General features: G+C 39.3%; 1 protein-coding gene across 1 annotated transcript in view; it reads left to right on the top strand.

The window, feature by feature from the left end:
• Positions 1-18,514, top strand: part of BASP1 (brain abundant membrane attached signal protein 1) — a 50,603-nt gene extending 32,089 nt beyond the window's left edge. Inside the window, exon 2 of the mRNA XM_079300607.1 lies at positions 16,881-18,514. Coding sequence (XP_079156733.1) covers positions 16,890-17,621 — 732 coding nt within the window. The 5' untranslated portion in view covers positions 16,881-16,889 and the 3' untranslated portion in view covers positions 17,622-18,514. The remainder of the gene's footprint in view (positions 1-16,880) is intronic.
• Positions 18,515-26,528: the final 8,014 nt, after the last annotated feature.

The following is a 26,528-nucleotide window of genomic DNA, read 5'->3' as shown; positions in this document are numbered from 1 at the left end:
CTGAGAATTGTACTAGTAAATGCTGGAGATGAGATCAAGGATCCCGGTTAAATTCCACGTTCCTAAATATAAAATTTAGTTTTTTAATACTTGTGGGAGTACTGAATTAAATTAATTGCAGATTACTTTTGTTTAGCATTTCTAAGCATTATTTTGTAGTTGAGTCAAACTGTAAAATTGTTCTTAATGATGATGGTATTTTGTAAAGATTGGCTTCTTGCTTTGCGCTGTTATCTACAGTTATCTTTGAGGAAAAGATCATAAGGAAAAACTCTCAATGCCACTCAACTAAATTTTGAAAATGCAACTGATGCAAATAAAATCTGGAACTTAAAAAAGTGTGAGGAAGTCCTCATCTCTTCAGCGATACTGAAATTGCACACTGATTTCTATCTCAATTACCACATTACTCTGAACAAGTTTTAGAAATGCTCTTTCAATCTGGTCTGGTAGCAAATAATTATTTTCCAGTTGCTAAAAATTAGAATGAGATACAAAATGATGTTCAAAAATATCTAGGATGAAGAGTTGAAATGGCCTAACAGGCAGCCAGGTGAAATCTCCAAGTTTTCATTTGTGGATTAATTGAATCTAAAAATAAAATTAACAAAACCCAATGATTGCCATAGCGTTCCAGCTGGAAAACCACTCAAGAGCATCAAAAATAAAAATATTAGTTGTGTGATAACGACCAAAGGAATTTATGTAAGAATGCTCAGTATCTGGAGAGTTAACAGCATAGATTGTCTTACAGTAATTCACTATATCTAGCTTGTAGATGAAAAAATTATTCTCGACTTTATAAAATTACTTTAATATTTTTAGGACAATTTTGGATTTTATGTGTAGGTTTGAAATGGAAAAATGCCAGAGATATCTTCTTTCTCTACCTGTGCTGATTTTGACAGACTCCAGTCTCAGTACTCCTGATATACTGGTTACCAGAGACTCACTTCTACTTTTCATCTATAATTCTTCTGTCTTCTCTATGGCCTTGTGATACAGTCCTGTATTAGGTTTATTTCAAATGGTGCTGCACCTCTTGGCTTCTGGGTACATACAGTTAACTTGCTAGAACAAATCATGGTAAGAACACTCACACAAATTAAAAAATAAATTTAAAGGACTCTTGTGTTTCTTGAACTTATCTGAATTCTAGCCTAATGGGTATGAATGATTTAAATAAATTGACATCCATTTTTAAAGTAGGTGTTTCACATACTTTCTTTGCAAGCATGCAGTAGTGCCAGGTATAAACACTTAAAATGAATGATGAAAGAAATCATGAGACAAAAATTGCCTTATGGGTTAGAAGATTTTCTTGCTTATATCAAGACTTGAAGTTAAATCTAGATTACTTTTGTAATCAGTACTAGAGCTGATGCTTTAAAAAAAATCCAAATGCTTTGAATTTATGATAAAATTATGAGTTGGAAACTTACAAGTACAAGAGTTCATAGAAACTCAGTAAATTTGAAGCTGAGTGTCATTTGGTTATGATCCCATATTATTTATTTACTTTAAGCTCTCTTCTTTCTCAGGCTAGAATCTCTAATGTCTTTTGGCACACATGAATATTTTCCTGCCTGGTCTCTGACAAATATGATAGTGAAAGTAGTTTTCTTTTAGTTTAAAAGGAAAAAAAGCCTCTTCATTTTTTCTTTCTTCCATTGTAACTTTTGAACTTCTTACATGGAACTTTTCTAAAGACTTGGGTTTATGTAATGTAAATGTTCTGACATATAACCTGCAGAAACATAGACTCATAGAAATATTTAAGCTGGAAAAGACCTCTAAGATCATTGAGCCCAACCCTTAACCCAGCACTGCAAAGTTCAGCACTAAACCTCAGTGCCACATCATCTGCTCATAATGAAAAAGAAACAAATCAAAAGGTACAAAGTTAGTGGTTCACAAATTGAGCCTGTGACTCTGAGCCAGGCCTGCAGTCCTTTGTAGCTGTCACTCAGTGCAGGTACTAAGAACTGAGAGCTCTGGGGCTGTTCTTCATTCCCTTGATATTGACCTGGTCAAATTTGTACTGCTGGTCTTGATTTACTTACCAAGAGTTCTGAAATTCCAGACTAGAAACTAGCTTGAGTGCCGTGAGAGAAGGGAATATACCTAAATGTGTCACCCTTCAAATCCCTAATTTCTGCCATTTCTTTCAGATAAACCTTTCATATCCTGCTCTGTTGAATTTCATCTCCAGCAGTGCCATGTTGCTGTGTCTACTTGATGCTTAATCACACTTTAAAGGAAGACACTTCCGATTTTCATGACTCTCTATGACTGTAATAATGTAATCACTACAGCTCAGATCTGTGGGTAGGAAAGGAAGCTTCTGCAGAGTCGGACAAATATAACTTAGAATTTTCAAACTTGTGTCATCGCTAAAAAGGTCTTGGAAAGTTAGTGAACCAATTTAGAACTTCCTCTTTGTCTGTTCAAATTTGAATAATCACTCCTAAAAGACAGAGACATGCATCTGAACATAATATAAATATAGCAGTGACCAGAATGTGCCCAGTGCCCGGGAACCTAATGAAAGCAAATTAAAAAGGACTTATGGTTTTTTTTCAAACATTCAAAATTTTCTATTTAAGAAAAAATGACTTTGTTTTCTTACATCTGTCTTCAATAAAGCACTAAGATGGCTGCCAAGCAGTAGCTTCATCTTCATCCAGCTGGATACACCGGAGCTTTCTTAGCTTGAGAAAAAAATCCTTCTCAGCAAGTCATCCAAAACGGAGCAAAATGTGCATATTTAGAACTGTACATCAAAATGTCCATGTACAGATGTTCTCAGCTTAGAGGCATAAATGAGAAAGAGCTTGGTTCCAGAAGGATTTTTCAGCAGTACCTGAAATTGGTCAGAGATGCTTTACAACTGCCTATTGCAATATTGACATAGTACTATAAAATCGCCATGAGTGACTTGCTCATTATGCTGTTCTCATATGTGGTGTGCAGTGGGAAGCTTCAGGGAGAGCAATATTGGCAAGTGTCAACATGCAGAAAAACATCCTTCTCTATCAGAGAGTAGGGTTGAAGGAATCATATGGGATGGGCTTGTTTTTTAAAACAAGTAGAAATATCTCCAAGCCCTTACAGCACCTGTTGGCATCAGGCAGAGCTTATCTGAGAATGAAAAGGGATATTATGCCAGTTTGCAAATGGGGAAGTTGGGCTGCAAATTAGATGGCCTTCCATGCAAGAGCAACTGGGAAAGATTGAGTAGGTTCTGGGTTCTTGCCTGCTCCTACCCCAGGCTGCTGTGGATCCCCGAAAACAGAAAGGAGAGATGAAGCCTTGTGACTTTGTGACGTGTTACAGTTTTAGTGCAGTGATTTGTGTCTGTTTTGAAAGGGAAGATCTCATCTGTCATTTTTACCATGGCACACTTTTTTACTGTAACAGATCCCAGAGGCTCAAACCAAAGAATATTGTCCCACTGCTCCAGGATGGCTATTTCACCTTGAGAATCAGATGCCTCTTGCTCTAAATGAGTATGTTGTGATTTTAGGGAAAGTATGATGAGGTGGTTGCCATTTTTCATTATTTATCTAAGTTGTCCTGAGTAAGGAGAGTAATATCCTTCTGTATCTAATATCTGTTTTGGAATGAAGTGGCTCATGTCAGATCCTGTGAGAAGTTTTTGACATGAGCAAAGTTTGCAGTCATTGGCAAATAACATAAAAGAATCCCACCTTTTAGACTCATATATTCACTCAGAGTAGAATTTGAAAAGAAAACTTTTTTAAATCACCACATTGCAAAAGCTCATAAATACTTGAATAGAATATTTGTCCACTTGTAATGAAGAATTGCTGAATTGAAAGTGGGCAGGGAAATTGGCCATTTCAGGAAAAAAAGGATTTTATTTTGGTTTATGCATAAATCACAGAATGACCTTACCTGTGGTATTGCTTGCCAGTTACCTGTGATTAAAAATGAAAGAAATACAGAAAGTAAGAGATTGTGGTAGGCAAGAGACTTAAATGAATATATTTGGGGTTGCAAAGATTCTTAAAATAGTTAGGTGTTCCTTGTGACGTATTTCATGAAACTGGCTCACTTAGCATTTTTTGAGATAGCATGAGACCTTTGAAAGTAATATTTCCAAATATGGAAAAGAGACTTTCATGCACTTGAATCATATTTCAACCCAGCCCCCTTGTTTGGGATGTGTGAATTTAGTGCTCAACTTGTGCATATGGGGGGATACCCAGAAAACTGCAGTGAGCAGAACTGTGAACACGATTTCTGCAGAGCTAAATGCCTCTTGGCTCCTGACAGCCAACATCTTAAAGTTTATGAAGTGCAGCTCCCTCTCCCCAACGCCCAAGCACATGAATTGCCAAACTCTGGGAGCCAGAGCTGAGGCAGCAGGGCAGAGGCATTAACTCAGTTCACATTTCTTGATGTGATCTCACAGGGGAATGCAGGGGCCCTGTCCCACCAGCTGACCTGCCAGAGCAGAAGGGAAAAATCCTCTAACTGGAGTGTTGGCCAGTTTGACACTGCTTCCTCACCAGCCAGGAGAACTGATTATAAAAAAAAGCCTCTGGAAAAGCCAGTTACTGCTGGGTGTTGTAGCAGCTGTGTTCTGTTAATGGAATTAAAACAAATTTCTATCCTTTTACTCCTGCAGCATGAGCTTCCTGGGGCACACATGGGTTCCATGTATCTGCTAGCATGGGGGACAAAGAAATGGGACCACAGTGCTGGTTTGAAACATGGGCTACTACAGAAGTATATCAGTGCTGAAACAGCTAGCAGAACTTTTCTAGGGGTATTTTTCTTTTTATTTATGGCTCTGTCTTGGAAAATGAAAACCAATTTTCCATATTTCTGAAGTCTCCATTGCTTTGATATAATTCTCTCATTTAAGTCCTGAAATAGCTCAGTTATATTTTATATTGATGTCTTCTTACCTTCTTTGGTTAGAATAAATAATTTTTCACATAGCCACGGGATGAAATCTTCTTAAACTGAAGGAATGACTGTAAGAATTCTCTATAAATAGCGGATGGGCATTGGAAAGTAAGCTTTTTCTGTTATATGATATGAGGTGACCAAAACTGCAGTTTGGCCTACATACAGCCTTGATGGAGGTCTATCTAGAGCTACATCATCAAAGACAATTGGTATGGATTCTAAACTGCTAAAATTGAATGGTGGCCATATTAGGTATTAACTAAATTCATTGACATAAAATGCAAGTTAGTGCTCAGGTGAGGGGGTGGACAAGGGACTGCATCCAACCCCACAGCAATCCCTGAAAAGTTATTTTTGCTTTTATTTAGTGAGTTTAAATTTGATAGCTCTTATGGACAGATTTCCTGCTTACTTAAATAGAAATGTAAACCAAGAGAGGAGATATGCATCTGATCATCTTTCCTGATTTCTTGTTCTCATTGCTGCTGCAATGTTATTCTTCTTTTTGGGTAGTTGCTAGCTTGGTATGGTTCTGGCTGAGTAATTATTAAATTGGATTTCTGCCTTTCCTGGTTTGAATATAAATCTCTTAGTGCAATTCATGGATTGCACTGGCTGCTCACTTCATATGTCCAAATGGACTTGTTAGCCTCTGGTCTTATGTAACCTTCCCTCTAGCAGAGCTGATCAGGCATCCCAATATAACCCGAACCAAGACAAGCAAAAAGAAAAGAGAAAGTACAGCCAGTGAAGATTTCAGAAAGAAATTTAGGCAAACAGTCTAGGCCTGGGAGTCTTGAATCCAAGCTGATGTCTAGTGGCTTAAAATGTGGCATGGTACATCTTACTGCCTGCCATGGCTCTTACTTTGGCATGATTAGAAACACTTTAAGTTTTTAAAGTGAATTTTTTAAAGCTGGCCATTATCCTGTCGGATCAGGAGATTAAACTCTCTAACAAATGTTGGTTTTGTTCTGCATTTCCCACTCTCATCTTGCCCCACTGAAATAAAAAAGGAAACTGTGGTCCTTTCAACCCTCTGGCACACACAGAACATGCTTTACCTCGTTACCATCATGTGGCACTGAAGGAGGGTAAAAGGCTCCACTGACAGCTCTCATTGATGCATTCCTGTGCCTCTCCCTGTGTGTCAGGAAATACAGCTCTCATTTCTCAAGTTTTGGAGAATATTGCAAATCTTAATTAAAAATTGCCTAAGATGTCTTGGTATTTTTAACAGCCATTAGAGGAGTGCAAATGAGTAGTGCTGGAAAAGGAGAGGGATGAGGCACAAATAAAAATTAGCTGGTTAATCCTCATTTGTTTCAGTCATTTTTGAGTAGCTATTCCATGTTATTTTGATAACCCTCCTCCAATGACTAAAGTGAAACTGATAACCCATCTTGAATATAATGTTTTGTTTAAAAAATGAGTGGGGAAAAGAAAAAGTCAAAATGCAGTATTAAACATGCATTCTAAATAAGATCAAAAAGAAAGCCTGGAATATGAGATTATCTTTTGTCTTAATGTATGCTGGTTTAAAAAAAAAGCCCACATATTGTGCTAGTGTGAGAACCAGGAAGTGAGAAACTGAAGTGAGAAACTTAATATAATGGACCAAGCTGCAGTCTGGTAGAAAATGTATATGGCACAAATGAGTGCTCAGGAAAAAATTTTCCAAGGTGTTGAGCATCCACTGTTCCATTTTCCTGATTTCTTTAGAGCACGTCTTTACTAGAAGACATTATTACAACAGAACTGTGAGAAGCTGATAACCTGCTGACACTGATACTGTGATCACGAGGAAGAATTTTTCTTAGCAACATGAGAAATACTTGTAATTCAGCCCCAAGTCTCCCAGGTTTAATTATAGGTAGTTTTGATGTTGCACAAGGCATGACTCGACTTGAATATGTTGACTTCAGTACAACATTTTTTGTTTAAAATGAAACTTTGTACACAGGATTGAAAGTCAGAAGTTTTTATTCCAAGGAGAAATGCAGCAGCTCTTCAGGGAGTTGGTATAAAATACCCTGTGAGTGCTGCTGAGGTGGTGAGTAGGTTTTGTGCTGGTTGCTTGCAGGAGGTTAAATTCCACCAGAGGCATGATGTGTAACACTATCCTAAAGACGTAAGCATGCTCAGCTTTCTAATGCCATGTTAGACGTACAGGTATTTTTGGAATAATGTCTCAATTACTAATTTAACTATCATTAGCAATTGTGCATCAGCTGGAGGATGAAATTGGTTTTATCCTGTGATTCTTTCATATGCCTTAATTTGTGAGGAATGCTGTTGCTCACATGTTCAGGGCTGAGGTTATGGGGAGGGTGGGCCATCATCAGTGACTGAAGTAGGCGCATGTTCTTTGGGAGAAAGAGATGGCTGTGCTCTTTTAAAATCAGCCTCTTCTAATGTCTAAACCCAAAAACGTGGTACATCCAGGAGCATCAAGTGGATATGCAATCATTTATTTTTGAGGAAAAGGAGAGAAAAGCTATTCCTGTAGCTTAATATAGTGCAAAAACAGATAAAAGCACATGGAGAATATGTTAACTAGATACTAATTCTTAAGATACTTAAATAGTTATGTTATGGAATAAAGGAGTCAGCAATGAATACTTCATTTAAATTGCTTTTTTTTTGTTTTGTTTTGCTGGGTGAACTAAATACTGTGTATTTTGGAAGGAAGAGCTTGCAGTGTTCTCATGAAGGCCATGACATGCACAGCAGCAGCAGGCTCTGCATTAATTCAGTGGCAGCTGGTCTTGCTTCCCTGTTTTCCTGCTTTCAGTGGTGCAATTGTGCAGTTGTGTGCTGCAGTCAGAAATAGTGTGTTGCAGTCCACGTGCTTCATATTTAAAACTGAAAAACAAAACTGAGAGCTGGATTTGGTTTAAAATTGTAAATGGGGTTTCATTCCTTGTGGTGAGGTTGCAATGCAAACTGAAGAAGGGAACTATATAGTCTAAGGATTGCCATGACCTATCCTAGGTCTGAGCTGGCTGTTAAAAGCTCTGTTCCTAGGTATAGGATGCTTTCTTACAGCCAAGGTTTAAGAATGGTTTTTTCAACCATTGCTTTTTTCAGTGAGCAGCACCATAAGATGGAAAACAAAAATGAGGAAGAATTTAGCAATGACTTGGGGAATCCATTTTCAAAGTAAAACTGGTAGTTCCTGGATTTCAAAGCTAATGCATCCATTTCTTATAGCATGCCATAATTTATATTCTCAGGACTCTTTCAAGTTGGATTAAAACTAGTTTGACCATTTAAATGGGCATTAAAGTAATAAAGGTGGAATGTTAGACAAATGAAATGTAAATATAGATCACCATATATAACTTTCTCAAGTGAGAGTTCCCTAGATAAATACCTTACTAAAATTTGAATGCGGCTCTCTATTTTAAGAAACGACAGGTAAATATACTATTTATACTAACAGTAACCAAGAAGTTTGGCTATTGAAGAAAACATGTAAATTAGGATCATATGATCATTTCTTTTTTTCAGTATAGAAAGCATGAGTTTCAACTCTCTTCGTGTTCCCTGAACTGTTTGTTATTTGTTCAGAAAGAGGCTAGAAAAATATAAGCTATAGGTGTTAAGTTTGCTTCCCTTTTCCAGTGTGAAGTCTCCTCCAGGAATGAGGTCTTCCCACCATTCCTCTTCTGTAGGACTGTAGTGTGGAGGAGGATAGTGTTTTCATTGCTTGCTAGCATTTGACTGTTATATTTTTAAGGTAGCCTTTGGAGGCACCCAAAGGAGGAACAGTTCCAGGGTCTACAAGCCAGGCATATTTGTGGTGTTGAGATCCATGGTAGGGATTGCACTGGAGGGGCAGAATTCAAGCAGAATACGATTTAAAGGGATATCATGCCATTATCTAGGCTTTTATCACCTTGTGTGTTTTTGTAATTACACATGGTGATGGTGTTCTAGGTATTTGAGGGAGGCAAAAATTGGCTGGCCATAATTGGAATAGTATGCGTGGAATCTCACCTCTCCCTCAGTGTTGCATGTCCTGGGACCTAAACAGCTTCAAAGATGTGGGTAATAACCACCTCTGAAATTTGCATCATTTCCTACTTAGGAACTTGATTCTTGAATACAGGTTAGAAAACTGACTAGTACAAAATATTTATTAAACTGGCTGTTGAGGAGACATGCCCAAACCCCAAAATGATGTGGTAATTTACAAAGAACAAGGAGACAGCGTATGCTTATATGTCTTGGTGTACTCTTTCAGGTTATTTGAATCCTGCAAGCTGTTTCTACAAGAGGTGTTCTTGTAAGGTTAATTTCAATCTCTGCAAAGCAGGTGTTTACAGCAGAGTTTCCTCTTCCAACCATGTGCCTAACAATAGTGTGATTAAGATCTCACTCTGGGGCAGGCTGACTTTTGGCTGCATGTGTGTGCCTGCACGAGCATGTCTGCAAGCTGCTTTTATTATTCAACAAAAAGAACATATGCAGTTAATCTGAATATAGGAGAAATGCTTTGAATGAGTCTTGAATCTGTAAGAAGACTGGTAAACAGAATGGAGCAGATGAGGCAAATAAATAGAAATTGATGGCAGCATTTTTAATTTAAGCAATCAGAGCATCAGATGAATTGAATGCAAAGCTGAGCAATACATCCACTGCACTGTAAAAATAATGTATTTTATGCTGTTTCTGTTTTGCTCAGTTTTTAATATGACTCGTTTTTGTTATACACAATGCAAAACAGCCTTGGATTTGCTGCCAGGGATGAAACTGAACGTGCTGGAAGTTGTATCTGCACTGCTGGGCAAAGCAATACTGTGTTGGATCAGTAAAAAAAGCCCATACGTTGCAAAACATTGCAATTCTGCTTTGAAACCAGCAATAGGAAAGTAATGAAGAAAATTAACACAAAATGTGTCAGTTGTAGGCAATTGTCTGAGGAGAATAGGGGTGCTGTTATCTCTATCCCTATTAAGTGGTCTAATAAAAGACGTTATCTCTGCCTACAAAGCACAGCCTCGCCTGGGGTGAGTAGGGAATTCACGCACAGCAGAGCATTTCTTCCCTGCTGCTCATTGACTCGGGAAGGCAGGAATGGCCCATGTTTCAGCTTATGTCTTCTGCAAGATGGCTCTGTAGCTGGAGAGGCTACTTGTGTGCTGTGGAAATGAGGTGTATTATATATGGGAACCTGCTCCTACAGGGTGATGGCAGCACACAGGCCAGGGCTTCACTCTAGTGTCTCTCACATGGAGTGACACACACACACACAGACAGCAAGGCAATGCTGTCATGCACTTGGTCCCACAGACCCTCCAACAGCAAAGGGAGTGCTGGTGTCTGACCATATTAGGCTGAGTAGTGGATCTTCTGCTGTGCACCCAGGTTCTTCATCTGTATTGCCCTGCAAGTCAGGAGGGTGCAAGTCTAGAGTCTCCAACAGTGGCTGTCAAAGTAACTCATAAAATCTTTTCACTCTTTGATCAAATAATGGACAAATTTTACTTTTATTCGGGAATTCTGCCTAGCTAGGTACCTTTTTTACACACAGGGTGCAATGATGAATTACACATGTGAAGTACTTGAGGTTTCGGGCTGATGCTCTATGAATTGATAATTCTGGCAAAATCTGTACCTGTTATGAAACTGCTGACCATCACCCTTCATCTGTTCTTGGAAAATTTGGTTCCTACTTGCTTAATTAATACATACTTTTGACCACAATCACATAAATCTTAGCAATATCTCAGGTAAATTTTTTTAAATTTGCTCTCAAAAAAATTGTCACGTGATTGTTAACTTTTCTAACTTGCTGTATTAGTAGCAGTTATGCTTCTCAAATGAAGCAGTTCTTCCTGTATGAGTTCTTAAATAGACAGAGATAATTTTATATCAGCCTGAAGTGTGCTTAAATTATTATAACTCTCATAATTGAAGTCTAATATCAGCAATAATAATTTAGATATATTAGTAACAAATGGCTCACATTAAAAATCATGCTTCCAATTTTTATGTGGTGCATATGTTGCTGAGAAATTTAAAGTAATATAAAAATTGAAGGTCCTTTTTTTTTTAAAGAAATTTGCATTACATGTATTTCACTGCTCACCTGAGAAGACTAGAACTGAAATCTGGCTGACAATTAAGCACTTAAACCAAGCAGTATTATTTCCTAGAACTCCTTTATTGTCTGTGTTTTAAAAGAAAACAGGTAGGTCCCAAAATTGGAATTGGCTTCTTTTAAGATTAGGGTTATGAAATCAAGTGAGTATAATTTTTGTGTTTTAAGCATTCACTATTCTTTTAGTCTATACCCCTTTTCTAAACCTTGAGATTCACAAGGTTTTGGAAGAAGGAAAGAAGTTACAGGACTGTGCACATGTTGAGGGAGGGATTGAAGATTTGCTGTGTTCCGTGTAGAAAACAGCGCAAGTGCCAGGCTGAGATGTTCCCAGTTTTTGTGTCTCACAGCACAAAACACACAAAACTGTGTGGTGCTAAGGAGCAACCAGGTCATATTTTCTTGTGTGCTCGTCATGTCTGAGCACCTTGCTGCTTGGGGGTCTGTGCAGGTGTGCAGGTGATGCTCACAGCATCAGAGTTGCAGATTTCCATGATGTGCTCGACCTTTCCCTGCACAGATTTGTGCCAGCCCAGCATCTTCTCAGAAAGGAGAGGTGGCCAAGGGTGTATTTCCTTCTGCCTCCCTCACACCAGCCTGCCTGACCATAGAAGAGCTGGTTCCCATCACTGCTCTGAAGCATAAATAACATAGAACAAGAGCATAGGGTAGGGTAGGGAAAAGACAAAGGCAAGGCAAGGCAAGGCAAGGCAAGAAGTCACTGATTCTGAGCTTTGAAGAGGCATGAATCTGAATGAGACCTAGTATTTCTGTTCTGTGAAATCTGAGTAAAATCAGACAAGATAATGGAGAAAGAATAGAAAAACATGGCTTTGCTGCTTAAAGGCAAGCCTAGCAAGTCTCATTCTATCTAGGGGTATGGTAATAGACAATTTCTAACATTAACCTGGAAAACTGATTGACCTGGCGAGGATAGGAATGTCTCTGAGTGTGTGAGAGGATGTGTAATGGGGAGCATGAAATTATATTGCATGTTTTGAGAAGTAGCAAGGTTTGGGTGTTTTTCTTTCATAAAAATTTCATAAAATCTTTCAAAAACAGCATTTGCATACCCCTTGTTTCTTTCAGTTCCCATATGTATCCCTTAATTAAAACTTTTCGCCCTTTTAATTTTATTTTTTTTTTAAATGAAGGCATAGGGTGTACTCAGAGGTACAGAGATGCAACGGTTTCTTCAAGATCTTTCTATTCTTTTTCAGCACCTGGGGGTTGGGGCGGTTTCTGGGATTTCATTTGTTTCGGAGTGTTGAAACTCTGCCTTGTGAGGGATGTGCATTTCACAGCCCTTGTCTGCAGGCAGTGTGAGCTAAGCCATGCCTGGGAACAGGCTTGTGCAAGGGCTACTTTGGCCTGACCCACCGCACGTGCCTGCCCTGCGCTGCAGGCAGTGGAATTTCAGAATTGCCTATTGTGCTCCTGAACTGGTTTTTCTGGCAGTGGACTGAACTCCCCAGGCTTTGCATGCAGTCAAACAGGAGCTCTGGAAGTTTAGCTTTGGCAGCGGGACAGAGGTAACATCAGGTGCAATCTGTGTGTTTGTCCTTCCCTGCTGCCCTGCTCGCAGTACTGCGAGGGAAGGTGAGAGCAAGCCCGTTCTTGTAATAGTCAGACTCTATCATGGCATGTGAAAACCTATGCTAAATGAAATGTTTAAAGTTTGGAAGTTTATAAGCACATAAAACTAATTGGGCAGACAAACCTTTACTGACAAAAGAGATAGTGAAAGTCTAATTCTAGGGACGTTTTCAATGTAGAAGTACAAAGTATAAAACTTCCAAATAATAATTTTTACAAACTGTACAAATGTGTGCTGCCCATGTTCCAGGGACTCATGTCTGTGAATCTTCAGATGGAAAATTTTAAATGTTTCATGAGTTTTTCTTCCTTTTGCATTATAGTCTTATGGACATTGAATCTTTTGAGTACTGATTATCACAAATATGCAGATTTCAAAGTGCTTACCATTCTCCAAGTGACTTCTACATCTTATATTTTTTAATCTAAATAATCCACTCCAGAGATTATTTCTACTATACAATAAGAAAGATAACAATGCAAGCTCTCTCGTTCTGTTCCTGCTTCCTGCAGGAGAATGGAAACTTCAGGATATGCAAAATGTATAGCAGCTTCTAGAAACTGAAGAAATCCTTGATCCTGTTGCAAAGACTAGCTCTTCTACAGTCAGACCTGGTAATCTCTGGATTGGTTTATTTTTCCATAAAAAGAGCAATACAAAGAATACTGAGCAGCCTGGAAAGCAAAGTCTATTGTAGCTTCCAAGTGTTATATTTTACCTCATCCTTCTGAAGTACTGCTCTGCAGAGTTCTTCACCAAATTTCCCTGAAAATTACTGCTATATTGCAACTTCTTATATAATATTGGCTTCTGGACTCTCTCTCAGTAGACTCTGTTCTTTCCAGCAGTAAGAAGCCACAGCCATCAAATGCTGTGCCATTTTACAGGAATGGTGCTCAGCACCAAAATTTTCGAAGATCTTCATTTGGGATATGCTTGCTACATGTGCTTGCATTATGTTCAGCTGGCAGCTGCTCAAGCTAGCTCAAAAGCTGAACCTGTCAGTGAAGGTGTCAATAACTGAAGGCTTAGTGGGCTTCCGCTTGTGCATGGTGGACAATAGTTGTAGGCAAACTTTGGTCCTGGGCCTGTCATTCACAAGGTGAATGCAATGACTATGGTTTTAGGGAGGGGCAGGGGTACTGGAGGAGTGGAGCCAGGACCCCAGTCTCACTGTGACAGAGGGTGCATCCTCCTTATTTTTTCTCATAATTTATTCCTTTTGTGGGGAGTGGGAAAGACTTCTCTATTCTTTTAAGTGTTAACATGTAGGTAGTAACACCGAGTGGATTTAATAGTGTATGAGTTTGCATCTCAATGACTTCTTGCACTTTTCTTCACTTGGAAGACATTTCACTGACATTCACTTTCATTTAATACCAGCCAGGATTATCCCCACAACAATATTCAGAGCACTCACAGAGAAGCTTAGGTGTAGTGGTCCACATGCTGGTGTTCTTGCAGGTACAACTGGTTCTAATTTTAAAGTACTTTTTAAGGCCTGCTTTGTGTCTGCCACACCTTTGGACTCTGCACTGGATGGTTAAGAGCAGTGCCTCAGGCAGGAGCAGGGACAAGAACAGCATCTGTTTGAAGGAGTGGAGCATGTGAAGCTGTTTCTGAAAAAGGTTACAGGAAAGTCCAGATGTGTTATCAGAAGTCTGGGGACAGGAGGAATGTTTGTAAATCAGATCTAGGGAAAAAGGGACATTGTAGCATTGCTGCCTGGGTGATGACCTAAATTATTGCTCTGCTTTTGCATCATAGCTGGGCACAGCTGTTATCACAGTGATCTAGGCAGATTTTAACAGGGAGATAGGAGATTCAGTGTCCCAAAGAGTGAGGTTACTCTGTTATAAAGTAGTTGAAACTATGCTGGAACATGGCAGTCCATTTGTAAGTGTAAATATTTGTTAACAGACCATAATGGTAGTCTCTGAACCTCTTCTCCATCTTCTGCTCCAGCATCTTGAGCCAGCTGGCTGTGATGCCAAGTGAGGCACAGAGAATGCACGGTGTAGCTCCAAGCAAAGGCAGTGCGTGTTTCTTTTCTTGGTTTGGGAGCACATTTCTCCTATGCATGCTTCTCTACTTTTTAAAGGTCTTTTGGCATAGACATTCTGAACCCAACTGTAACTGAGGTCAAAAGACTGTTTTGGAAGGAAATATAAAATGTGGTGTGTTACTATTATCCATAAAATAGCAAAATCTTGAAAAATACAGAAGACACAACAAATAAAATTCAGTTTGCTATACTTGGGCTTTGCTGGAAAACAAATAAATGCTTAATTAGGCATTACAAATTGGGATACATCCATGGATTCAGTATAAATCTTCAATCTGACTGACATGCAAAAGTCCTTTCAAAGTATTTGGTTGTTACTGCACATAAACAATAATCAGGGCAATATTTATGGAGTAACCAAGAAGGCTATACATTTGTCAGATAACAAACTAATGTCCACAGCCTGCCCTAAATGCCTAAAAACCTGATAACTCTGTCATGAAGGTGGAGATTAGATTGCTCAGCTGTGACTCTGTGGAAGTTAATCCTTTTATTGCTGTTCCTGTAAAATTTCAGACAATAAAGCAGTGTTTCAGTAACATCACATTACCATTTTGCAGGGCTGTGTGATAGCGTTTCAACAGTATCTGCAAATTGTTACTCCTTTTGAAAGCTGCAGTCAGAAAGATCTCTGCTAACCATAATATCTCAGTTTTGCCCAAGATGTGGATATTTGGCTGCTGGGCTGGGCCTGGGGCTTGTATCTGTGGTAGCAGATAATCTACTGAGAGGCAGCTAGTTCTTAGTTGTATGTAATATTACTTTATATTCAGCCTGCTATGAGCAACCTTTTGAATTTTTACTGATTTGTATTCACAGTTTTAGCAAGTGTGTGAAAAATATGCAGCCTGTAATTATATCTACCTTTGCAAAATAGAAAATTAAAATGATTCATCTACCTTGGGGAAGTTCTTACATTAAACATTTGTTTGACAGTTCTTTGAAAAAATCACCTTCTATTTTTAAATAGTAGGAAACACAGAAATATTTTTTCTTAACCTTTTACTAATCATTAATTAAATATTTCCTTCAATGCTAGAAATGTATTTTTTTTTCTCCATTCATAGAGGTTTTTGTTTTCATTAATGACCCAATATATCTGTCTCCTGTTCTCATAGACAAAATTTGCTTTGAAGTACTGTGAAAGCTTTTGTATATTTTTATTTAAGACTCCCACATAAGGGCTATATAAATACTGATATGGTTACACACGTGGTCAACTTCTTTTAAATAACTGAGCAGTGTACCTGATTACTTGTCATGCTTGAAAACTGCAAGGCTACAAATATGCCACTCTCTTCTTCCATTTTTTTATTGCATCATGTCATGTGCCAAGTGCAAGCTTGTGGTCAGAAGTACCAGTATTTGTTTCTTTTGTGTTGTGGAGTGGTCACAGTCTTGCTGTGCCTCAGTCTCTGTGCCTCCCATCCTGCTGAGGAACGCAGGGCTTTGGGTGGGAGATCCCTGTGGAAGCTGCAAAGCTGGGTGGGACTCTATGCATGGGAGCTGTTCCTGCTTCTGGGGCAGCCAGATGTGGGTGCCCACGTGCCTCTGGGTGAGGGAGCAGATGATTCTGGCCCCTGATACCACCAGTCAACTACAAAGGTGTATATCCAAGGGAAACTGTCCCTGAGTTAGGCTTCTATGTGAGCCTTCTCACTGACTCTAGGCTCCTCTGATCTCTCCAAACCTTAATGAAAAGGTGGTTCAGAACCTTTGCTAAAGTCATGGTAGACTTTGTGTTAGCCAGGGGTGGATGACACATGATTGACAGTCAAATTCTGTTCATTCCCAACCTGTCTATAAGTATGTCTTTTCTACTTCCACCCTTTCTTAGGCCACAAAAGACTGTGGTTGTGTGTTAGTCCTCCATCATCTTGCTACTCCCCTTCCTCCCTGCTGACCTATAGCCAGGGTTAGAAGTGTTTGCAGGGCTGTTTGTAAGGGAATGTGACAGAAGGGCGTTTGATGGCTGAAATTCTCAGGGCTGAGCAGGGTGTAAATTTGGTGGCAGTGGTGCTCTGCAGCATGGGAACATTCATCTGACAACATCTCACATGCGGTCTCCTTTTCAGCAGTCAGAAACAATTTTTCTTTGCATTCTGTTGATTGTCTCAGTGATGAACACCGGGCTCTGAGTAATCAACCCTTTCTCTCTTCTGTTACAGAGCTCCAACATGGGAGGCAAACTGAGCAAGAAGAAGAAGGGATACAGTGTCAATGATGAAAAAGCTAAAGACAAAGACAAGAAGGCTGAAGGAGCAGCAACTGAGGAAGAGGAGACTCCAAAGGAGGCAGAGGATGCCCAGAAAACCACAGAGACCACAGAAGTGAAGGAGAACAACAAGGAGGAGAAGGGAGAAAAGGATACTCAGGTCACTGCCAATAAGACAGAAGAAAAAGAAGGGGAGAAGGAGAAAACAGTGACCCAGGAAGAAACCCAGAAAACAGAACCTGAGAAGTCAGAGGCCGTCGTGGATGCAAAAGTAGAGCCACAGAAGAACACTGAACAGGCACCCAAGCAAGAGGAGCCGAGTGCCGCCTCTGCTCCCGCTGCCAGTAGCGAAGCGCCCAAACCCTCTGAGCCCAGCAGCGATGCAAAAGCTTCCCAGCCCTCAGAAGCCACAGCTCCCAGTAAAGCAGATGACAAGAGCAAAGAGGAAGGGGAAGCCAAAAAGACTGAGGCTCCCGCAGCGCCTGCAGCCCAAGAAACTAAAAGTGAAGTGGCCCCAGCTTCAGACTCAAAACCTAGCAGCAACGAGGCTGCTCCTCCCTGCAAGGAGCCCGCGGCAGCCGCAGCACCCAGTGCCGCTGCCAAGGCCTCGGACCCTGCAGCCCCTGCAGAGGAAGCGAAACCTTCCGAAGGCCCAGCCACTAATTCGGATCAAACCATAGCAGTGCAAGATTAAACTGGACAGCCTGTTGAAACAACCACTTAAAACAACCTGTGTCTTTTTTTTATTTTTTCAGCTATACTAACTCGTTTCAGATCTGAAATAGCAAAATATGTATTGCCCAGAAAAGAAGGAGAAAAAAAAAAATAATGAGAAAAAGTGAAAAGGATGTCCCATCAAGTTGGGAGGGAGGGAGGGGGGAGAATCCAAATAGTATTTTTGTGGGGAAATATCTAATATACTTTCTGCCAACTTGACACAAGTCCTGGATTAAAATAAATAAATAAATAAACGGATGTCTGAAAGTACAGCACATCTTTTGTATTTGAACTGCTGTAAATGCACTCCACCAGTGTATCAAAATCTTCTTTTTGTTCTGTAATGGGGTTTAGGAGTGATGCATTTGATTCTGCCCACAAGGTTTGTGCCAAGGCAATCAGATCTTTATGAAAGCAGTATTTTCTGTGGTTTTTTTTTTTTTAATTTTATTTACAGCCTTTCTTATTTTGATATTTTTTTAATGCAGTGGATGAATGCCAACTTTCAGACAAAACCCACTTAGCTGTCCACATATTTCTCAATGCCAATCCTCCAATTCTTCCTCTCCAAATATTTTTTGGGAGTAAAAAGCATTCTCATCCTACTTAGCCTACCTAGATTTCTCATGACGAGTTAATGCATGTCCGTGGTTGGGTGCACCTGTAGTTCTGTTTATTGGTCAGTGGAAATGAAAAAGTCTGCGTTCATTGCAGTTCCAGTTTCTCTTCCATTCTGTGTCACAGACACCAACACACACTCATTGGAAAACAAATGAAAAAACAAAATGTACAATGGATGCATTGAAATTATATGTAATTGTATAAATGGTGCAACAGTAATAAAAGTTAAATAATTTAAAAAATATATAAGTGTAAAGACTGATTAAATCTTCATTTTCACCCCTTGAGAACAGGCCAATGAGGTTCTGATATTTAGAGAAGAAGCATTACTTCTGGAGTTGCTTACTTTCCTATAAATAGTCACTCTCCAACAGCCACAAGTGGTTTAGGTGAGGTTGGAAGAAGTGGCCAATGAACAGTGTATCTCATATGCTTTATCCCAGTCAAAGTAGAAATGGCTTTTGCCTGCCCCAACATGTGAAAAATAAAAGTTCTATAGTTATTTGGAAGAGCCACAGGCATGCTGACTGAGTTTTAATTGGGACTAAGACAGTGGATTTGATAAAGTGATCTTTTTAAAGGAGGCAATTACATTTAATCCTATTCCTGTTAAAATATTTCTAGTGCTGATACACTTTGTTCTTTTCCCCATTACTATTGTGTAGGAGATAAACCACCGGTGCCACAGAAGGCCAGTCCTATGTATTTCAGATATGGATAACCTTGTGTAGCTGAGTAGTTTAGCCCAGCATAAACATTTTTCACTACTTTTGCCTATTTGCTTCATTTTTATTTAACAGAACAGTTGAGTAATTGCACTTTCTGCTGGGTGGTGTCATTGGTGGATAATGACAACGATTTCAGTGCAGAGCCCAGAATTCACAAAACCAATTAAAACAGCTTATTTGGCCTGCCTATTAGTAAACTTTTGGGCAGAGCAGAAGTTCTGAAAGAAGTGGGCAGTGGTAAATAGAAACACAGCTGGTACACATACCAAAGGGATGAGCAGGATTGTATTTAGTAAATAAGGAAAATGGTGTTTCAAAATGGTATAAATTATTTCAAATACTTTCTCTCCATGCAGTGAAGATGATTCACTCTACAGACTTGCATAATAGTAATCCTAATTTTTTTCAGAAATACAAATATCCTATACCATGCTGGCAGTTCTGTCATGCATCTGTGCACCTGGGAGAAGCTTATTGGAACAGGTAGGAGTAGTTCAGTTGGGTTTAGGTCAGGTCATTCACCTCCATGAATCTTGCACCACCCTAAAGCTTTTGCATCCTGAATGTGATGCTGAATGCAGTCTGCAGGTTAATTCTGTGAGGTAATTAAAAATACCCCTGTGCTCCACAGCTGTATCCAAACCCAGCAGCCTCTGCAGCTGTGGAAAGCAAAATCTTAACACATGTGTTGAGGTTCTCACAACCTGCTTGCTGATGGCAGTTTTGTCCCAACTGTGTCAATACTGCAACGAAATGTTATGCCCCACATGCTGGAAATCAATAGCATATGGCTGAAGAAATATGCACTTGTGTTTGGGACACTGGGAGTCAGCACAGCCAAAGATCTGTGCACCTGAAAGTCTTCAGTAATCTCAAAAAATATAAAAGGAAATTTGCTGTATGATGTTTTAAATATTTTTTTAATAGACAGGCCTGCAAAAAAATTTATTTTTCATAGTTGGTAAATTTCTTAGTGTATAGCTGATGATGAAAAGCATTCTGGCCAAGGCCACTGCTCCAATATGCTGCTATTCTATACCTACATACACAACGAAAGAAATAATCTCTGTTCAAAGAGCTTATGAACTAAGCATATATGGTTTTTAGAAATGTGATGTTGCTTGCCTGAAGAGCCACATGAAGAGGTGAGAGCCTAGAGGCTGGCTTTTCTTCAGCCCAGCGCCTCATCTCCAAGATACTCTTTTTTTCTGCATTACAGTCACTCTTTAATGACAGTAAAAGTATGCTGAGGGTACAGAGCTCACAGGCATGTTAATGCTCTGAGCGTAAGCACATTGCAGATAACCTCAAAGGACCCAAACCTTTTGTGAAAGTGTGCCAAAGGAATAGAGAAATTCAGCCTTGGGAAAGAGCCTTTGCTATTGTTTAGGGCCCCTACAGAGACATGTTTGCAGGTCTCCCTTGTTTTGCCCTGGAAACTGTCAAGAATCTGTTGCTTTCCCTTCAACAATAGGAAGGTCACTGCCATTGACTTTGCTCATACTTTGCTTGCACTTGCACAGCAAAGAGAAGCTCAGATGCATCTAAATGTACAGCAGCTCTTTTCTTTTCTTTTTTCTTTTCTTTTCTTTTCTTTTCTTTTCTTTTCTTTTCTTTCTTTTCTTTTCTTTCTTTTCTTTTCTTTTCTTTTCTTTCTTTTCTTTTCTTTTCTTTTCTTTTCTTTTCTTTTCTTTTCTTTTCTTTTCTTTTCTTTTCTTCTTTTCTTTTCTTTCTTTTTCTTTTCTTTTCTTTTCCTTTTCTTTTCCTTTTCTTTTCTTTTCCTTCTTTTTCCTTTTTCCTTTTTTTCCCTTCCTTCCCTTCCCTCTTCCCCTCTCCCTTCCCTTCCCTTTCCCTTCCCTTCCCCCTTCCCTTCCCTTCCCTTCCCTTCACATTTCCCTTTTTCCCTTCCCTTTCCCTTCCTTCCTTCCCTTCCCTTCCTTTCCCTTCCTCTTCCCTTTCCCTTCCATTTCCCTTCTCCCTTCCCTCCCTTCCTTCCCTTCCCTTCCCTCTTCCCTTTCCTTTCCCTTACCTTCCCTTTCCCTTCCCTCTTCCCTTCCCTTCCCTCCTTCCCTTTCCCTTCCCTTCCACTTCCATTCCCGTCCCTTCCCCTTCTCCCTTCCCTTTCCCCTTCCCTTCCCTTTCCCTTCCCTTCCCTTCCCTTCCCTTCCCTTCCCTTCCCTTCCCTTCCCTTCCCTTCCCTTCCCTTCCCTTCCCTTCCCTTTCTTTTTTTTCCCCTGTGGTTGAAATGTTCCTGCTACTATTTTTATAGTGAACTTTGGGGATGGAAAAACCCCTAAAGTTATGTTAAATTATTCATAATGAAATGGCTTGCTAGAAGCAATGCCTGCCACTTGCCCTGTAGTTGGTTCTGGACACTTCTGTGTCTGTGCAAGGTAAGTCACCTCCTTGAAGAAAGTACAACACAACATTACAGGATGTGTTAGTGTCCTATGTGATAGCATTTCCAGGCACATTCTGTGGGGCTGCCAGTATATAAACCTTCAGTGGCTTCTGAATTTCTGCTGGAGCTTCCTTTTTTCCAGCATTTAATTAGGAGATCTGTCTGGTCTCTGTCTCACCTGAGCATTGCTTTTTCCAGATCACCATGAACTCCAGCTTCATGTAAGTGTCCTGAATCAGTGGGTGCATCAAGTCCTCAGTCTTCCTTTGGGAACTTCTTATCACTACATCACATTTCTGTGAATTTATCCTTATTTAACCAAATAGGGGAATGTCTCAAAGAAATGCCACAGATTTGTTGCCACTGCTGCAAGAAAGCATTTTCTAACAGTACATTTTTTTAGTAGATCTTCTATGCTTTCATTGTTGTCTCATTGCACATAATTCACAGTACTTAAGGTTCTTTTACGAGATTTTTGAGATGCTAATCATGTGGTTTGCTGTTTTTATTTAGCAACACATATTTTCTTTTTTGCATTTCTTTTCTGCATTAAACTCTTGACATTTATCTTGACTTTGATTTGGTTGAATTTCTGTCTTTCATTTCATTATTTATACATATAAATTTTTTACATCCTGTTTTATATTTAACCTCCCCACCATATTTCATGCAACATGCATGCATATCAGCTGTTAAGTGGTCAGATTTAGAAACCATGGCACTCCAGCCGTGGGAAAAACATAGCCAGCAAAAGGAAGAGCAATGTACCTGTGGTTTCCTCCACTGCTATGAAAAAGTGTCTACTCCAGAGCTGGCAGAGCTTTGCTTGCTGCATTTATCATGGTGAGGTCAAGATCTGGCTATGGAGTGAGGTAAGCAGAAGGAGGTTCTGTTTTTGTTTGTTTGTGTTGTTTGTTGGGGAAGAGAGGAAGGGAGTGGATGTTTTGAAACATGGCCACGGGAGTTGGGACACAGAACACATGACACAATCGGTTTGTTTCCTGGAGACAGCACTTTTGTATGTTAGCTGGCCACCACAGGGCTACCAAGTCTTTTCAACTTGTTAGGATTCTTGTCTCTCTTTTAGCATATTTGCTTGTCTAGGCAATAAATATTAATTTCAGCTCTTATTCTCATGGCTGTTTAAATGTACTGTCTCTATCTTTAGCTAGTCTTCCTTCCACAATTTAGGTCTGACATATCTTTGAGCCTCCTATTGCATCAGGAGGCTAACTGAATTTCTTGATGTCTTGGCTTGATCAAGACGATTTTTTTGAGATTATTCAGTCAAGCGAGACACAGACTTGATGGAGTTACAAGTTTGTCTCATTTACTAAGCAAAAATTTAAAGGCTTTGCAGGATATTCCTGCTGAGGTTAGAGAGAAATCTTCCTGCAAGTCCTATTAGTCTGTTTTTTGTTATGTCATCAGGTTGCTGCAGAATGCAAAGCTTGCTAAACATCACTGCTGGTTCAGCTGGCCAGTAATTTTAGATTAACACTTGGTAAAGTTTGACATTCAGTCTCCCTTGAGAATCAAACAAATTATACTGGGCTCAATTCAAGGACAGAAACAGAGCTGTTCACATTAGGAGATACAAAAGTAATAGAACAATTTTTTTAAACTGTTCATTCTGTTCAGAAACAAGGTCTAGCTGTCCTTTTCACTCTGGCAACCAGGCAAATCTCACAGCAGCAAGACTGTAAGTTTTCTAGCTACAGAATGGCCTTTTAAACTTTAAGGTTAGTACTTTAAGCCTTACACTTGAATAGAAGGTGTTTTAATCACTGGCTGCGCACACTCCTGAGAAGCAGGGCTGCCAGAGGCACCCAGTGTGGCAGGAGGACAGCTGCTGGTCTTTTGCTCTATCTATTCCAGTAGCTCTCATTTAGCACCCATTTTCCCCCTCCTTGTTTTATTGGCTTTCTACCAGTGATAGGTTTATTATGCCTTAATGAGAATAGTGTGCAGTAATGACAGACCCAAATTACATTTTTTCTGGATTTGAATTTTTTTGTAGGGTTCTGGCATTACTTGCAGGATTCTGGGCTGAGGTGGCAGTCTACATTTGCCAAGTAGAATATTAATTGATCTAGTGGAAAGGAGAAGCTGAAAAAATAATTATGTTACTGGAAATTGGTGCATGCCTGAAAGAGCAAAACCTTTGTTCTGCGACAGTCCAGGATGCTGCAATGGCTCACTGTAAGCTAAAAGATCCTACAGAGATTTCAAAAGCTATCACATGTCAGTATGCTGAATACATTGTTGGTTTAAGCTCTGCTGCTCTGTCCAATTATCTGAACTTTGTCAACTGCACTTCATTTTTTAAAAATTTTTAAATAAAAGACAGCATTCCTAAGCTAGTATTTTTTTTTTCAAAAGGTGAACAACAGTATCTCATAATGACTACATTGCAAAAGAAAATTTCAATACCATTAAAACTTGAGTAACGTTTACCAGTAAAAGAAGCTCCAAAACTACCTAGAAATATTTTCCACCATTTTATCTAGAATAAATTTTGAGTAGTTTTCTGATATCCAGTTTTTCAAGGACATATTCATAAAATCATACTTTTATAATACAACTGTTAATGGATGGTAAATGGATAATCTAATGTGGCCCCACATTGCAGGCCAAGTAAAGAAAACCTGGAACATGGCAGAGCAGATCATCAGCTGACAGAATTACTGATTTAGGTACAATGAAAATAATTTTATTTCAGTAATGCCATAAAGACTAAAAAAAAAGTATTAGCAATAGAATGTCACATTGTATTATGTAGCACTGAATGGTCAGATATGAGTGAATTAAACTGTTAACCTTAGTGACAATCTAATAATAGACAGATTTGAATTTGAATTGAGGTAGTGTATGAATATTAATTAGGCAAGTAAGACAAGTACTGAAATGGCACATTTAAAGAATTTATTGAAGACTTTAGGTAGTCAGATTTTACTAATGATTCAGAGTGTTTCTGGTAGTCATAGGGGGCAACATAAGGATTGATATATTTCTACATATGCACATGAAAATTAAATGAAGATAAAAATTAATGCTAGTGGGGACAAGTGGTTTATACTTCCTGGTAAATATTAAATTTAAACTGGTGTGTCATGCTGCACTTATCTTGGGCTGAATTTTGCCTTTCATCTTGGTGTTCCATCTTAGCTGTATCACACACATGTTGGACCAGACTTTTCACTCCACTGCCACTTTTTCTAGTTATACCTCACCCAATTTTATATCAATTTTTCTTGCTTAATCTGCCAGGACCAAGTTGCCTATGTTAATGGAGATCTCAACAGGTGATGACCCAAACTATAACACGGATCTTAAACATTCTGATAAGCTCTGTGGTACTGGGGTCCATCTGTGTGTGTTACCTTTAGCTTTGATGTGCAAGTACCAATGGCAGGGACTGGGAAAAGATTTCAGAGGGTTTAATGTGTGTTGGTTCTCTGTCTTCCACGTGCCCCAAAAGTAAATGTGGCTGATATATTCTAGCATGCTGACCTGGAGGGTGTTTTTCACAGCTGGAAGTTTGAAAACTTGGGGAAAAGCTGCTCAGTTCCTTGATCAAGATGAGCATAGAATGGAAGAGTTTGAAAGCTTGAGAGCTGGTATAAACATAAAAGTGATGATTAACTTTGTGGTAGGACTAAGTTGACAAAGACATGGACTGTGTCCTGAGAAGAGCAGCATCTTAGGAATGGAGTCTCAGACAGTGTTATAGAGGAGGAAGCTGAGTATAAAAATGTAGCTACCACAAGAACAAATATCACTTTCAGGCAAAAGCAAAGCTGGTAATGATTGGAGGGGCATCTAGTTTGGCCAAAAGACATTTCTGCTTTTGCACTAATTTTTAGAGAAGAGATCAAATTTGTAATGTCTTTAAATTTTTTTTTTGTGATTTTTTGGTGATGTTTATATTCCTGAAACTGATTTTAGTTGACAAATGCAATAAAATATGTATTGATGTACTCCATAAAATTTTTTAGCATCACAAGCAAAACCTTTTGACAGCAGGATATAGAAGTGTAAAAAGAAATGTACTGTGATGTGAGTGAAGTTCAAGTTCTTCTCCAGCACCCTGAATACATGCAGTGTTTCCAATAAGGGTGAGAGGATGAGATGGAGCTGTGGCAAAAATTCTACACAGCGATCTGAGCTAATACTCTGTGAATTTCCTGTTCTAGCATTGGTGTAATGTGATACTGTCAGATCCAATGGTACTATTAATCAGATCCAATTGCAGTCAATTTTAGTCATAACCCTTCACCATAGATATGTATTTTTGAAGGGAACAACTTTTATGTGAATGGCTGTTTCCATTGATTTTATACCTTGCTGCCCAATTTTAAAATCCCAGAATTAGTTTGATGACACTGAAAGTAAGAATCAATCTGTCTGTGACAAATCAGTGACAGGATATGTGTAGATAGAGAAACTGACTGAAAAGACATTACAAGGTCAGACAATCATTTGGGAAGGAGTCAGTCACCAGGGGATGTCAGCAGAAGTTTGCAATCAGTGTGAAAGGCAAGGATAGTGATTTTCAGAGCAACTCTTTAAATTAATGTGGAGGAATACATGAGCTGCTGGTCTGGTCTTGATAACATGGGTTGCAGGTTTGCGACAGTATGTAAAAAGAAAGCAGAAGGGTTTTCCTGCATGAGAAGGCACAGAGAAAGTCACACACTGCTCTTAATTTTACTTTCACTCCAGCTCTCCCATGTTGATATTTACTTCCTCTTTTAGGCTAACCTTTCCATCAAGGATCTCTTCCTCAGTATATGCTTTAGTTAATAGGCCAGATTTTCCTAAAGTGGCCAAAGCACCCCTTTAAAAGGAATGTGATACATATCACAAGCCTTCCAGAGAGCTCCTGTGCTTCTGAAAAGGCTCCATATACAACCTTGCCCTTTAAACCATGTACAAAACAAAAATGTACCAGCTCACCTGGTAGCCGAAAACATCATATGCCTTACCCTGGTACCAGTAGATTTCTCCACTGTTTTATCACTATGAAGATACAGGCAGATGCGTAATGTTTTAGTAATTTTTCTTAAGAAATGGTCCTATTAAGCTAGTGAGGCCATTATATGAGCAGCTTCTCTGGCAGTCTTGTGTGCTC

This window comes from Erithacus rubecula, assembly GCF_903797595.1.
Source record: "Erithacus rubecula genome assembly, chromosome: 3".
NCBI classification, from domain to species: Eukaryota; Metazoa; Chordata; class Aves; order Passeriformes; family Muscicapidae; genus Erithacus; species Erithacus rubecula.
Note: the sequence above shows the minus strand (reverse complement) of the source record. Positions and strands in the feature narration are given on the sequence as shown.